Source organism: Danio rerio, chromosome 3, assembly GCF_052040795.2.
Source record: "Danio rerio strain M-AB ecotype USA chromosome 3, GRCz13ab, whole genome shotgun sequence".
Classification (NCBI taxonomy): domain Eukaryota; kingdom Metazoa; phylum Chordata; class Actinopteri; order Cypriniformes; family Danionidae; genus Danio; species Danio rerio.
Genome location: NC_141023.1, coordinates 26,223,043 through 26,239,325, shown reverse-complemented (window position 1 = coordinate 26,239,325; position 16,283 = coordinate 26,223,043). Strand labels below are relative to the sequence as shown.

Sequence of the window (16,283 nt, the reverse complement as noted above, 5' to 3'; positions counted from 1 at the left end):
TGAAATCTGATCATTTACGATCCATGCAGTTGTTCCAAACCTGTTCAAGTTTCTTTTTCCTGTTAAACACAAATGAAGATATTTTGCACAATGCTGGAAGCCAATAGCCATTGACGTTCATGCTATGAAAGGAGAACACATGGTACCAACATTCTTCAAATATCTTCTTTTAAGTTCGACTGAAAAAAAAAAAAACAGAAACTCGTAAAGGTTTAGCTTGAGTAAAAGGTCAGTAAATGTTCATTTAGGGTTATGTATCCCTTTAAGGCAGTGGTTCTCAAAGTAGGGGTCGAAACCCCTTGGGAGGTTGCGAGACAATAACAGGGGGAGGGGGGGTCGATTTCTGAAAATCAACATTTTATTAAACTATAAAAATTTATAAAAAATTTTACCATAATTTATCCATAACCTCCTGAAGAACAAAATAGTAGTTAAAAGTAACATTGCTAACATGTTAATGATAAACATTAAGAAAACAACATGCAACTAAAAAGGCATTAGCCTTTCAAAATGTTTTGTTTTTGCCACCCCAGTGTTGATTATGTTATATTTAAGACAAAGCAATAGTGTTAGACATTGATTTCAGGGCACCAGGTTAAACTTTCTGACACCTTTACGGCACTCGCATACATTAAAAATAAATACAGACCACAACTGAACATGAAGGAGGGTCTCCAAGTGGCGTTCTCCAAAAATAAACGATGAATAGACTTGGGCCTATTGGCATATGTGCACCGTTGGGTGCAAGGTTTATACATTTATAACCACTTGAGAGAATATTGGGGGCCGCGAGTCACTGGCATTGTTATTAACAGCTCGCCCCAAAATTTTCTTTTAATTTTTTAACATCTTATCTAAGTTCTGACTATTTCATTCAACCAAATTTCATCTTTTGTGTTCAACAGAAGGAAAGCAAGCCACACCATTTTGGCAGAATGACAGAATGAACCCAAGTGTTTGTAATACCACATTTCTAACAACAGACAGACAAAATAAACAGAATTAGTACCAACCACCCCTCAGCCTAAACAGTTGCACACTTATTAAAACAAGATTGTTAAACGTCAACATCACCTGCCTTCATACTCACTGAGAACAAATGAATTAAGAGATGTGGCAGAGGAATCATGCTGTGTGCTGTCATGAATGGGTGTGTCATAATGTAATGCCTGTTTTGTTTGTGTTTCTATTTTTATCTATTTAAAACAAGAGTCACATCGAAGGATCTGCAATGTTGTGTTGGGTTTATCCAGTTGAAAACGTGATTTGTGGATTCACTGCAAAATTTTATTAAAGTTAACCAACATGTTTATTAGTTGCATTTGTTCCTATAAGGCCTCTGAGCATTTCAAACCACTTTTACACATTTAGGCAAAAAAGTGTAATGCTTGTAACTTGAAAGATATTTATATGATGTAGACTACACAGTGCTGTTTTACATTTGTTTATTATTTTGCCTGAATACTGCTAGACTCCCAGAAAACCATGACATTTTGTTCATTTCATTTGCATCTTTGCTTCATTGTATTTATTGATGCTAGTGATTTGGTTTATTATATTTTGTGCAGGTGCACTAAACTACAAAGTCACCCCAATCAATCTAGAATTATAAATTATTTCCAAATAGAGCCGTTCATTTCATCTGGTGTAATTATACTCAATATCACAATATGTACTGAAGAAAAACAAAATATCACAATGTCAGGTTTTTCCAATATCGTGCAGCCCTATATAAAATAATTAAATGTTATATATAACATAATATAATATAATGGTAAAGTTATTGATTTAATATTTTCATTTCTCATTTAACTTATTTATTTTTGTAGCTTTACATTAATTTTATATGAATTCAGTCTTCAATATTAGGGTACTTTATAGATATATGGATATATTTAACATTGCTCTCTTATTCTGGTTATTTTTCATTTTAATTTAACTCTGTTTAAGCTTTTATTGTTTGTATTTATATTATACATAATATGGACCTATTTCGAGACGCGTGTGCATGTGTGTGTGTGTGTGTGCGCGTGCGCGCGTGTAGGGGGAGGTCCAGTCAGTTAGAGCGCAGCAGTACGCAGAGGTGAAAGCTCAGCGTGACAGTGTGTGTGATCTCTCCTGTGCGAGAGATCATGGGACATATTTGGATATCCGACAGAATTTACAGCGCATGCAATCATATCCAGCAGGACGGATTGTCGTTTAATAACTTGCCTTCCTCGCCTCGCCCCAAACAAACCGCCTGATAGCGCGTAGAGATCCCGAGAGGAGCAGCGTCAACTTGCATGAATCTTTGTTATTCACATCAAAACAGAAAAGGAGCCATGATTTCTACCAGAAGCGTTAGCATCAACTGCTTAAGCTAACTGTGGATATCCTTTTCCCTTTCGTCAGATAAAGTTTTGTTTTCTGTCTTTCCAGCGGGGATAGATTGTGTTCGTGACGGGTTTATGCTGAACTCTGGAGTTATGGTGTAAAATCAATGTTGTGCGCTTGTTGTTGACTCGCTATGCTTGTAACTAGCTATTAGCGTTAGCCGATGCTGGGTTACTTCAGCTGAACAACGAACCCCAATTGGACGCGTTTTAATTAGTTTTACTAATACAAGTAAACATTCATATTGATAATATTGTCATAGCCGATAAAAATGTAGATTATAAAAAATGTAATGAAATTATTTCTTTGTGCTGACAGCTTGGCAGGCTTCATGCTAACAATGCACTAGCTCGATAGCTCAATTGCTTTTCTGCTACAGCAATAACTGGCCATGAATGTCGTTTCTGTGATTGATTTTACGCGTGTTATTTTAGCTTTCAGTCGGTAATGATGATTTAAGCTCGTTTGAAACAATGTAAACAACCCAACTGTAGCTGTTCGCAATCCATTGATGTATTTATACACCCTATGATTCATATTGTTTTACAACATTGAGCTCGGAGGACTGAACACAGCTGGACGTTTTACAGACTATATATATACTATAAACAAGTTTGTGTTCCCGCATTTGGACTGGAAGTGTGGGAAATGGTTTGATTTTCCCCTTCGTCTTACAAGTTTAAAGATAGACCAGACACAAGGGCTCTGAAGGAATCAGGGGTCCATCTTTGGCATCAGAGAGGGACACACTCAGTGGTCTCCTGTCTTTTGCTCTCTGATGTGAGTAGTCATGGGCACCCAGGGAAGCCCTGTGAAGAGCTACGACTACCTGCTCAAGTTCCTCCTGGTCGGAGACAGCGACGTGGGCAAGGGAGAGATCCTGGATAGCCTTCAAGACGGATCTGCTGAGTCTCCATATGCCTACAGCAGCGGTGAGTTTATTCAACACTTCCCACATATCTTCAGGCAGAGCACAAGCTACACATCTCGCATACAGATCCATTCAGGTTATTGATGTTTGTGCAGGTTTATCAACTAACATGTAGCATATTTTTCTTGTGGGAGTGTGTTGAGTCATACTGTGGGTGTCATATTATGGTGTCAGTGAGGCAGAAAAGCAGCCAACAATATTTTATTGATCTCTTTATCTTCAATAGGATTAGGATTGTGTAATGTTAACTTTTGCCTATTTTAGATGCACTACATTTTTGGTGAGGTTTATGCAAAAAAAAAAAAATTTTATATATATATATATATATATATATATATATATATATATATATATATATATGTGTGTGTGTGTGTGTGTGAAGGAAGTGAGCATTGTAAAGTATATGGTTACCCGTACTTGAAATAGGTTCTTGCTTTTGACCCATCCAAGTGCAGTCACAGCCTGGCATACACCTGGAGCAGTGGACAGCTTTTGCTTCCAGCACCCCGGGAAGCAATTCGAGATTAGGTGCCTTGTTCGGGAATCGAACCTACAAGCTTTGAGTTACAAGTCCAACTTTCTAACTACTGCTATTTAATTATTTAAGAATGCAAATTAGCTTCATATAAATCTAAAAGAGCACAGTAAAACACTATAGTAAAATTAAATATGATTTTTAATTGTATAACGTAACTGTTATATATTTATGTTACAATATCAGATTACAGGACATTTAAAGTAATAGTTCAACCAAAACTAAGCATGTGTTTTACACAGCATATGCCCTTCCAGCTGCAAACCAACACTGGAAATCACCAATAAACACTTGCATTCTCACACACACACTATGGCCAATTAAGCTTATTCAATTTACCTGTACCGCAAGTCTTTGGACTGTGGGGTAACCGGAGCACCTGGAGGAAACTCACGTGAACACGGGAGAACATGCAAACTCCACACCAAAATGTCAACTGACCCAGCCTGGGCCCGAACCAGTGAACGTCTTGCTGTGCTACCCAATGCACCATGTGATTCCCTAAATGGAATTTAGTCAAAACAATTAAATATGCATGTATCTTTTTGAACTATAATCCTTAGTGTTAAAAAACTGCATACTTTACTACTTTAAAATATGTAAAAATCTGTTTGTGAGCTAAGGTAAAATCTGATGTTGTGATATTTTATTTTCCTGTGATAAATATTGTGATTTGTTTACAGTTTCACAAGATGATTTGATTAGCAGTATTTGACAGTTAATCTGAGGTTTTCTTACTATGTTCACTTTTATTTACCAGTCAAACTGAGTCAAAATTAAAAGGTTTTTCTTTAAAACAATCATAATTATCTACCAATTGGGTAAGTGAAGTAATCTTATTTTCGGTTTGAAATGTAGATATTTGGATCAGAAATGACAAATTCAAAGCAAGAATTCTTTCTCCGTAAATCATATAAAATTCTGTATAAATAATTAAATGCAATTCTTATGTTACACCTCCAAACATAATTTCCTTGAGCCCAAATGTTTTATACTCTCTTAAAATGCTGAGTCACAGGCCTTAAAAACACATGTGAATGATACATTTTCACTCTATTATGGTTAAACTCAGCAGTGACTCCACAATCTCATGTTTTGTAGCTCCTTGTCAACTATAAATCCGACTTAACATTGTTTATCTTGCGACGTGACTATTGCGAATGCGCACATTGCGATATCGATGCTGAAAAGATATATTGTGCGACCCTAATGTGAGCCCAAGCCAAGTAGTACAGCATGTCTGAATTTACAGTAGGCAAGAAGTAGCCACGTGACTACTGGCGAGATTCTGAAATGCACATCCAATAGACAGTTTACCATCCCATGATGCCTTTCAAGAGAATTTATGAATTGCAGTAAAGTGATGCATCTGGCATGGGTAGGTCATGTGATAATGACAAATTGTGAATGTAGTACATCCAAATTCCATTCCAACTACTCTCATTCATAATATATAGAATGTACTTTTTAGATCATGAAGTATGTTCAAACTCAAATATAGTATATAAATGTTACTTAACAACCTTACTTTTAATCCACAGCGCCTTCAGCTAATAGTTGTGAAAACAACTCTGCCTAGGCATGAGCTTGTAAACCTGTATAAGCTGACGCTACTAAAAAGAATGTTCATTTTTAGGTGATTTATCATTTAAAAATAATACTTGTATACTTCTTTATTTATTTTTTTGTGACCACAATAAATAGGGCTGTAAAGGAGTGGAATATATTGGGTAAATTTCTGGAAACTTTTCAAAATGTTTGCACTTTATTTTTTAATAATGTTAAAATTTAGCTACTTATGTTCTTCAACAGTTTGAAAAGTTGCTTTTTTTTTTTTTTACAGTTATTTATTGATTTATGATTCGTTTTTTGGGTATAGCTCATAGTCATATTGTACTTTAAGTTTTTTCACACATGTGGCTTTTGAGAATGTGTTAAAAAATCTGTCTCTGTATACATGCAACCAACACTTGCTTTGAATACAGGGTGTTAAACCTCAGAGGGCCATTGTTTTGCCATTAGAAAAGAAATGGAGGAAACGGCACACAAAAACACACTACAGAAAACAACAGAATGATAGACACCTGTACTGATGAGTGCACATTTAAGGGGATTATAGCAACTCTATTTTAAATAAATACAGACATTTTTTTCATCGCTCAGAATTTTTGGAATTTTTTTAAGAATTTTTGCTTAGAAATTGAACAAAGAGTAATCGTTAGGTTGCATTTGTCAAGCTCCTCATGTTCAGTGTTCACACACATTTGATTACTTTTCACTTGAGAATGAGAATGACTGGTTTTTAGGGATGCGACGATTAACCGATTTCACTATTTACCGTGCTTTAATTCATCATGGTCAATTAATCGTAAAGGATTTTTAACACCGCATTTCTGCATGGAACAAAACTGCTGCAACTAAAAGTTATACCAGCTGTGCTCTAGTTTAAAGTTCCGAGCCTGTACACAATACGCATGTACACTGGATTTAGGGCATGTTTTTTCTATAGCTGTGGCTATTAGCTAAGGGCTGTCTTTTGCACACGCAAGTTCGTTATTTCCAATCGAGGCATATTGGCAGTGTCACGCCGCGTGCTGCACTCACGTTTTCCAGATGCACCTAGTTAAAAGAATGCCACAAGTCACGTGACCAGAACTGACCGGTCAGCTTCATCCTTTGTAGGCTGTGGAATATACGCATTTCTACTTTAAAGAGAAAAAAATACAAAAGGAAAATACTAAACAATTTTGAAATAGTTGATCAAAAGTGATCATAATAATCGTGATAACTGTGAAACCGTGATTATTCCTCAGACTATAATCATGCAACCAAAATCTGTAATCGTTGAATACCTACCAGTATTTAAAGAATTGAGGTATTATGTGTGCAATATAAATCTGTATCATTTAAAAAAAAATCTATTTTGGTAGGCCTGTTTTATTTATCGCACAAGTTGTTTTTGGTAAATGTTCTTAAGCTGTGATAGGATACTAATCGCACAAAGTATATATTACTTGTCTGAAGTTTGTTTGTATATTGGTTTTCATTGCAAAGGTCAGCATAGCAGACCACCAAGAGCAATTTTAGACACAAGCTCTTTTGATTTGATTTATTTCACAGCTTTCCATCTGCCGTAACGAGATCACATGCTCTGTCATTAGACTGAAGCTTGTGAGCCGATAGACCAATTATAGACTGATATGCCTCTCATATATCCAAATGAGCCTCATGTGTGCGGGCAAATAGGAGCTGCGTTGCTCTTGTTCTGTCCCTTTTCATTCACTTGAGCTGCTGTTTATCCTGTTGGCTGAATTTATTAGAGAACAGTGTGTGTTTTATGGGCGTGAGAGATTTCTCAGTGATGGTTCTTGTCTGAAGTGTCCTAGGGGAACTCGCCGGTCCAGCTTCAAATGAGTTGCTTTGCCCAATCACTCAAAATCATCACAGATGGCTCCGAGAGGCATTTGAGAATTCAGTGGAGGTAAAATGCACTGCAGATATTTGTATATAACCCTAAGGGAGATGCCGTTCCGACGTGCTCAGATGGTTGCAAGACTTATTTCACACGAGTTATGTATTTGGTATGTAGAGATATCGACTGCGTCAAAGGCAGAATAGCTAAGAGTGTTGGGTAAAAATGATGTGATTGTGATTTAAACATCATGTAATTATATAGTACATATTATAAATGTTAGAAGAACTTTTTTTTTCTTTGTATCAAGAACTGTAAAATTATCCTTTTATGGGTGGTTTGACCAAAAATGCTGTTTATTTACTCAACCTCATGCCATTTAGTGTGTAGATATCTGATTTTTCTTCAGTAGAACTTTAATGCCTCTATTGACTTTGTAGCTGCCTATTGCTTTTGGTGGTGACTGAAGTCGTTAGTAGGCGTTCCTATCCTCGGATTACTTGGGTAACATTTACAGATTCTGGCAAAAATGAGAATCACGATTTCTTTTGCTTAAAATCAAGATCACGATTCTGTAGATGTAATATATAGGTTAATATGAGTAGGCTATTATTATTGATATTACTTAAACATATGGTAAAACAACAATAATAAGCAGCGGATGGCCTTCCAGCCGCAACCCATCTCTGGGAAAATCAAATGCTTGTCATAATCATAACTCTATGCGATATGATCATTAAAATGATGTGCGTGCTGGTTTCCCTTTCACTGCCGTGTGGGGTTCGTGTCATGGAAACATCACTGAGGAAAAAACATACATGCAAATCATACTTCCGACACGGCACCCAAACGATCACTCTGTGCAACAATTTGAATGTTGTTTACGACTTTATTACCTGTTATTCACAGACTATGCAGGTTCACTAATGTAGTCTTCATTCACAGGAGCATGTGTGTCCTCTCGGTAGTAAACAAACAGCTGAGCTGACCATGAATACGTCATTACATTAGGACAGAAAGGACATTTTGGGGCGAATTATACTTTATAAATACAGTATGTGACACTTGGAGGTGTCCATGTTGATTTTTATAGTTTGGTCTAGCAATGTAGCCTATATATGTAGCCTTCTTTCTGACCTTGAAAATATAATTGACTGAATTGTAGAAAAGCTGAATTATGATCGTGTGTAGGGTTGAATCAAGATCATGATCTTTTTTCGATTAATCGTGCAACCCTTGTTTATAGTGATATTTACAGAAAGATATTGTTTTGATGTCGATTGCGTATACCAGGGGTGCTCAACCCTGTTCCTGGAGATCTACCTTCCTGCAGATTTCAGTTGCAACCAATATCAAACACACCTGTCAGTAAATTATCAAGTGCTGTTCAGGTTCTATTTAATTGGTTCAGGTATGTTTGAACAAGGTTGGAGCTGAAATTTGCAGCAAGATAGATCTTCAGGAACAGGGTTGAGCAGCCCTGGCGTAGACGTAGGTTACCCGAAAATGCTCTCTTTCTGTTGAAGTGAATGGTCGCTAGTCGCCACTGCAAGTCACTCATTGTGTGAATGGGGCCTAAAGGAGATTGTTAGCTGACACCACTGTTCTTAATGCAAATCAATCTCAAAAAATGTACATGTAAAAACACTATGGCCCTGAGGATGCATTTTAAATAACATAAATATTGGTCTATTACAATACACTGAATGTTATTTCTAAGTTAGCTTTTCAGAAAATATTTTTAGTTGTCACGGGGATTCGTTTTGTTTTGCCTGTATGTTTTTTGGCTCGTTGTGTGCTGGTAGCCGTTGACTTTTATGAATCATCAAGGACAAAAAAAAAAAAGGTTAAAAAAAAAATGGAAAGAATTTTCTAAAAAAGCAGTCCTATATCTTGGATTGCCCTGAGGGTGATTTTAAATCTTAATTTTTAGATGATCTATGCCTTTAAGAGCAAAGTTCTATACTGTCAACCAAAAGGTCGTGGGTTCAGTTCCCATACTGCAGGTGCCCTTGAGCAAGGCATTTAACCCCAGTTTGCCTCAAGGGGACTGTCCCTGTAGTATTCTTTAGATAAATCCGTGAGCTAAATGACATGCAGTTTTGCTTTCTGGAGATTTTCTGGGTTCTCAGAAGCCTTGTTAAAATGCAGTCTGTTTTCATACAAATTGAGTCTTTGGTGTTTACTCTGATTGATTTGTCTTTGCTCTGGCTTTGAGTGAACAACTGTAAATATTTACAGTCTAAAGTTGCAGATGCAAACATCTTGGTTGGGTTGCTAGTGATCGACAGAGCAATTTGGCTTGAATAGCATTGCTGTAACACTTTGTACTTTGGTGACTTATTGAGGCTAAAACCATGGAAACTTTGAAAAATGTTTTAGAAACCTTTAGAAATTTGATCTGTCATTTTTTCCACTTCAATCTGTGGTGTTGTTAATAATTTAGCATTCTACTGGACTTTTGCAGTTCATGATCATTTAATATTAATGATGACTCATGGTGGTCAATTGCCAACAAACCTTGGTTAGAGAGGTCTGTCTAGATACCCAAAAATGAAATTACTTCACTTACTCCTTCACATGTTCCAAACTTGTTTGAATAGTTTTCTTCTGTTGAAGACAAAAGGAGATCATTTAAACCAACAGCTGACCTAAATTATTTGTTCCTACACTGAAAAAATGATGTCTGCAAAACTGTTGCAAACAATTTATTTGTGTTGAATTTAAACAAACAAATTAAATTGAATAAAATTCAACTAAATTTGTTTGTTTAAATTCAGCCCAAATAAATTGTTTACAGCCACTTAACGTAATTAGTAAATCCAAGGAATCACCTCTGAATATTTTTTTCAGTGTACTATGGATGTCAATGGCTACTGGTTTCCAACATTGTTTAAAATATCTTTTTTGGTGTGTTTAACAGAAGAAAGAAATTCATTAAAGCTAAATGATTTAAACCACTTGACTTTTTGAGTAAATAGTAAAAATTTTAAAATTTAAAAAAAAAAAAAAAAAAAATTGGTTTTGATGTCTTTAGTGGTGGTGCTTTATTTAGTGCTTTAGATGTTTGACAGTTTGCAGGGTAGGATCCTCTCATAGACCTCATTTAAGACATTTCCTTTGCTTTCATCTCCTTTAAAGCTCTGTCACATTCTTTTTTTTAAAGACTCTGCATCTTTATAAATAGTTGAGCTTTAAAAAACATTTTGAGCGTAAATTGACTAAACTGGTTTCATGCACAGGTGCTGCTTAATATTTTTATAGTTTGGTCTAGTCATAGTAAAAAAGTATTTCACCAAGAAATGGCCGTTAGTTGATTTACATAGATTGATATGCACACTCTCATGTCATTGCAGTCCTTGTAGTTTAAGTTCTTTTTTGCAACGTAAATGGATGATGAATATTTTGAAAAATGTCTCTGACCAGAATGATTTAGTTACTGTTTTCCACAAGACAGAATATTAAACAGGTTTTGAAAAATTTTAATATAAGAGTAAATGATCACATAATTTGTACCATTTTGAAAACATGTAGCTTATCCCTAGCCCTGTATCATGACCAGTTCTATAGATTTTTCCTAATATATAGTCACAGTCTCAGACTTGTAGCTAAACCTCACTTACTCTTATATTATATTATGTTATTTTATATTATATTATATTTCCAGGAGAGAGAGTATCTGCATCTTCTGATAAACGATAAAAGGTAATGGTCAGATACTGAAGTCTAAAGTAGGAGATGTGGGAGAAAAAATTAATTCATTGTGATTTCTTTCTTTTAACGATTCTGGATCGGTTCTCAAAGGTTACAAATTTATTCTGTATTCTAATTGGGTTATGACTATTTGGCCTGCACAGAAACCGATAGGCACACATGTGCATGCTGCAGAATTCTCTTCATTTAGACAGATGGACAATTAGGCGCGGTGTTTCTGATGCATTGTGCACCCACATTTCTGCTGAAAGAGAAACCAATGGTTGTCAGATGCGATGCCTTGATGCTCATCTGCAGGCATGGGCTGGTATAATATTCTGGCAGTATGATAACCTTAGATAAAATTATCAAGGTTTCCCAGTATCACTGTGTTGTGATTACTGCTTTATATGTTATTTTTAATTGTCAGGTTAAAAAAAAAAACTGTTGTGAATTAAAGTAAAATAGACCTACTTCACTTTGTTGCAAACTATTGAAGCATTACTATGTTTTAAAGCTTACTTGATTCTTTCATGAGTCTAATACTAGTGTCTTGCAAAATAGCTAGTAAAATGTTATTTACTGTCATCAAGGCAAGGACAAAATAGTTTAGTTATTAAAACTTTTTAAGTTGTGGTTACTTAACAGAAAAATCAGTACTTGGAAAATATCTGCAAAAATAATTTCATAAGAGAGCTAAGCATTGACTTCAACTGCACATTATTTCCATAACATGTTCTTTATGTTATAAACTGAAAATTGAGATGCTCTTTATCTTACTGGAAAATGAATGCATTTTTTATGGAGTATGTTTGTTTGTTTAATTATTATTTGTAAATGGCTTTTCATATTCCTTTTTACTTGTTCATTCTGAATAATTATTTTATTCAAATAAATGATTTTTAAATTTGCAGTACTATCTTAAAATGTATAGTTCTTCTAAAGATGTAATTGTACAGCGAAAGAAATAGTAAAAATATAAATTAAGAATTAGAATCAGATTGAATGTTGACCTCCCCCAGAATTATATCGGATAGTCCCTATAGATTCCCAACCCTAATGCACACAAACACATGCTGTGAAATGCAGTGTGAAACCAGCTTGTCTACCTTTCTGAGCCTCGGGCATGTTTGTTTAATTTCTCTCATGCCCATGTAGCCTTTGAAATTGCTCACAAATTCAGTCGCACCCTGTTCTAGCTGTGCACATTGCAGTTCCGGCCGTCTGAATGTGTTATTATAAATAAACAAAACAAAAAGCTACTCCGATTATGACTTCTTTTGCCAGTTGACGCAGTACAATTTCCTCCACCCTTTTGATGGTAGGCTATTTAAATTGAATTAAAGCTGCCCGCACGTGTCGCTGTCCACTTGATCCCTCTCAGGTGTCCACAAATCCTGCTGGATCTTTCACTTCCAGGCTCTTCTTCAAAACTAGCCGCTTCAGGCTGTCTTCACTCAACAGGGCAGGGAAGTCTTGGCCTGCAGCCCAGAGCTGGAACCTGAGATGATAATTACACCGTACTGCCCTTGTCAGGCCGTGTTGCTGAGCCATCTGCCCATACAATTACCCAGAGCGAAGGAGGAGGGATGCTGGAGGAAGGAAGTGTGATGTGCCTTTGGCTTGATGTGCTGCCCTGCTTAAGAGCAAAGCTTTTGCAGGAAAGAGAGCAGCAGGAAATCGGCCCCAGTGGTTCTTTTTAAGTGCGAGCCATTTCCCTCTTGTTACGTTCCCTTGTAGATGTTGAATAATGGAGGACGGATGAAGCCTATGGGCTCTGAACCAGCCGACGTTGGCCTGTCAGAAGCTCTTATGGTGCCTGTCTAGCTGAGCGTAAAAAAGAAGACCCTCCTTCAGACATGCTCTGGCTCAGAATGATCAAAGGATCTTGAAAAAGTGTGATGGCCACGTTCTTCACTTTCTCCATTTTGATGCTCAAATTTTTATGGTGCACAATAAAACAGAAACTGGAACTTCGATTTAAGGAAGTAAATTTTTGCCTGCGTACTTTTCAATTAATGTTTGAGAACAAAATACATCATTAAACAAATGTTTTCTTTTTTGTATTATTATTATTATTATATGTTAGAACTATTAGATATATTATTTATTAAGTAATTAACTATGCGTTTTATTACTTAGTGAAAATCTATTAATTAATGGAAAAATTAGAGCAATGTAGTATTTTGTAATTTGTTGATTTTTAGGGATGCACCAATACTATTTTTTTGGAACCGATTCGATCTCAATACCAAAATTCTGAGTATTGATCCATAGAGATCCGATCCCGATTCTATGCTGTTTTTTTAATGCATAATACTGTTTCTGTAGTTCTAGTGATTATCTTAATTAATATATCTTCTTTATTAAAAATAGCAGAGATATAGGTCAACTGTATATGACAGACACACAATCTAACTAAAAACATGATGCTTGCTGTCAACTAGGCTACATTATTTGAGCATTCGTCATGACGTTGATCTGCTGTGCGGTCCAGCTTATGTTTCCTTTTTTAATATTTAGATTTTTTTTAAACCTGTATTAGGCTACCACTATTGACCCTAATCGTTGGTAAAATAATCAGTCTTTTAGCAAAGCCTGATATTTTCCTGCAGGTTTGACACAGACTAAACTAAACCGTCTGAGGCCAGTTTTACCTAATAATCTCTTGCCAAACCTCACCGTGAGTGAGACAGAGAAAGTTCAAAACAAGGACCGCTTATAAAATAAAATATCAATATAAATGAATTTACAGTTGAAATATTGAGAGTTTCAGAGTAGCCTGTAATAGGTTAAATCATTTTCTGTTAATGACAATCCATATTGCTCCCGTCAGTTTCACTTTCATTAATTTAATCAATTAATTTGACCACAATGAGCCAGGCTTTTCAAACTATTCACAGCACAGAAAGTATTTCCCGCAGAAGAATACACTCAGTCGGAAGGATGAGAGAACGAAAACTTTTAATATTACAGAATAATTTTCTGGAGTGGCGCACGCCACATGTGCGCAACTAGTGCGGGAATGAATCGATAAATGCATCACTGAGACACAGCGCACAGTGCTCCACTATGTGCGGTCACTTCCAAAACAGCAGCACAAAGGGAAGAAATCAGTGCATTGACGATCTGTCCAGTGCATTATTGAGCCTTTTCTAATTTAATATTTCAGGTAGGCCTGCTTTCTGTGTCAAGAGCAGATAATAAACCTCTCTACTCCACTGTTGCGGATGCGATCTGCTGATCTAACAGACACAGCGCAACATGATTTAGAAACTGCAATGAAATTGTTGCAGGTCAAAATGAGCCTGTTTAATGCAAAACTAATTCCATTTCTTCACACATTATTTAAACTAATAGGAACAAATAGTCTTGGGGTTTTTTGAGTTGTTATGAACGCGACACACATCATTGTCAGTAGTAGTAATAGTCGTAGTAATATTAATAACAGTTGTAGTGATATTAGTATTTTCTAGCATGGCATTTATTTTGCATATATAACTTAATGTATATTACGTAGTATATGTATGTGTTTATTATATGTGATTCCAAAAAATAAGAGTTAAAAGAACTCAGACAGTAAGGTTTTGGTGTATTTCACTTCACATAGAAATAATGTAAAATAGGTCATAAATAAAACTGAATGTTTATAATGTGTGTGTGTTAGTTCCCCACACTCTATAGCACTTCTTTTAAATTAATGATATTCAGAAGACGATAACAACAATTGTTTTTGAAAAGAGTTGTATAGTTCCCCAAACCTGAACACATTTTAAATAGTATTCAGAATGTTTATCAAAAACCTTTTGTAGTCTTTATTTAGTTCATACACCCCTTCTTTGCTGTGTCCCCTCGTTTTCTGCTTCTCCCGGAAGTAAATAGTTAATATCAAATTGGAATTGACTACAAAAGGGTGTGACTTTGTTTTTGTCTGCAATCAGAGAGGAACGTGTTGATTTCCTTTTTAAAACTGATGTACCAGAGGAAGCAATGGCCAAAACCACCCTTATTATGTCACTCTCCTTTGCCTGCTGAAAACAGGAGGGGGCAAGTCCGTGTCCATGTTGTCAACATCACAGATAATCAGATTTTTCAAGTGTGCAAAAAGATGATCCGCTGAGACAAGTGCTCTTGGCATGGTTAATATTACAGACACTGGCCTATATAGAAATAGACACAGTGAGCCTTTGTTAGAAACAGAGCTGTCTATTAAAATGCAAAAAAACAGGTTTAAATGCAGACCTGCTGTGAAGCACCCAAAATGCAGATCTTTCCATTCAGTTAATGGAGCTGTCCGATGTTCACTTAGTTTTTTTTTTTCCTTTTGAATGATAAAAGTAGATAAGCAGTGGAGATAATCGCCTTATGGGAAGCGTCCTGGTCACATTTCAGCGATGATAGCATTAAGTCGCAGCAGATTGCTCGCAGCTGTCAAGCTCTCCACTGAATGTGCACAGTCACTATCACAATGGCCATCTCAGCTTTAGTGCCTTCTAATGAAAGGACCGATTGGCTGGGAATTAAATTAGGGAGTGCACCTAATGCAATCATGCTGTTGTCTGAAGCTTTTCAAGTTCCAGATACTTTTTGTTGAGTATTAATCTATTTGGCTTACAACAATGCATGATATTTGATGAAAGACAGACACCAGTGAGAACCTCATCTAAGTGTTTTCTGTTTATCATTCTGCAGGAATCGACTACAAGACAACCACGATCCTGTTGGATGGACGGAGAGTTAAACTAGAGCTTTGGTGAGTGGTCACTTCTATTGTTTTCCCCCTTATTGCCTTCTTTAAGCAAAAGCAAATGATATCTTCTGTTTAGGGGCTTTTGCACTTGGTAGTTATTGCAACTAGACAACAGACTCGTCCCACAACAACTGATTTACCCTCAAGCCATTCTTTGGGTACTTTTGGCTTCTTTAGCAAATGGTTCTAGGAGCTATGCTAAGGTTTCTCCCATGTGAAAGCCCCTAGTGTTTTATGGTAGGGCTTCACTCCACACTCCACTGCCTTTTGGATAAGAGTGTTGGGTAATTTCCCAGTCAACAGGAGAGATGAGATGGGTCATTTTCATGGTGCAATATGCAATAAAAAGGATGCAATGGCTTATGTGCCATATTTAAAATATCTATACTAATTTCTTCTTATTAATATGCCATATATGAAATATGTATTTAAAAAAAACGGGTATTTGTTTTATAATGCAGTGAAAATGAGTAGACTATTTCGCATCATTATTATTTTAGTAGTTTAAGAATAATAGATAAAATTAATATTAGGTCATAGGGCTGCATAATAGATAGTTTCAGCATCAATAGCGCAATGTGCACTA

At 36.0% G+C, this 16,283-nt stretch overlaps 1 protein-coding gene and 1 long non-coding RNA gene across 2 annotated transcripts in view; one reads left to right on the top strand and one right to left on the bottom strand.

Moving 5' to 3' along the window:
* The window catches only part of LOC141381204 (uncharacterized), a 28,584-nt gene that overhangs the window by 2,310 nt on the left and 9,991 nt on the right, over positions 1-16,283 (bottom strand). Inside the window, exons 2-3 of the long non-coding RNA XR_015480846.1 lie at positions 4,182-4,343; positions 41-179 (exon numbers count right to left, since the gene is read on the bottom strand). This is a non-coding gene — a long non-coding RNA (uncharacterized LOC141381204). The remainder of the gene's footprint in view (positions 1-40; positions 180-4,181; positions 4,344-16,283) is intronic.
* The window catches only part of rab40c (RAB40c, member RAS oncogene family), a 35,437-nt gene continuing 22,221 nt past the window's right edge, over positions 3,068-16,283 (top strand). The window contains exons 1-2 of the mRNA NM_001040348.1: positions 3,068-3,308; positions 15,640-15,700. Of these exons, the coding sequence (NP_001035438.1) occupies positions 3,167-3,308; positions 15,640-15,700 (203 nt within the window). The 5' untranslated portion in view covers positions 3,068-3,166. The remainder of the gene's footprint in view (positions 3,309-15,639; positions 15,701-16,283) is intronic.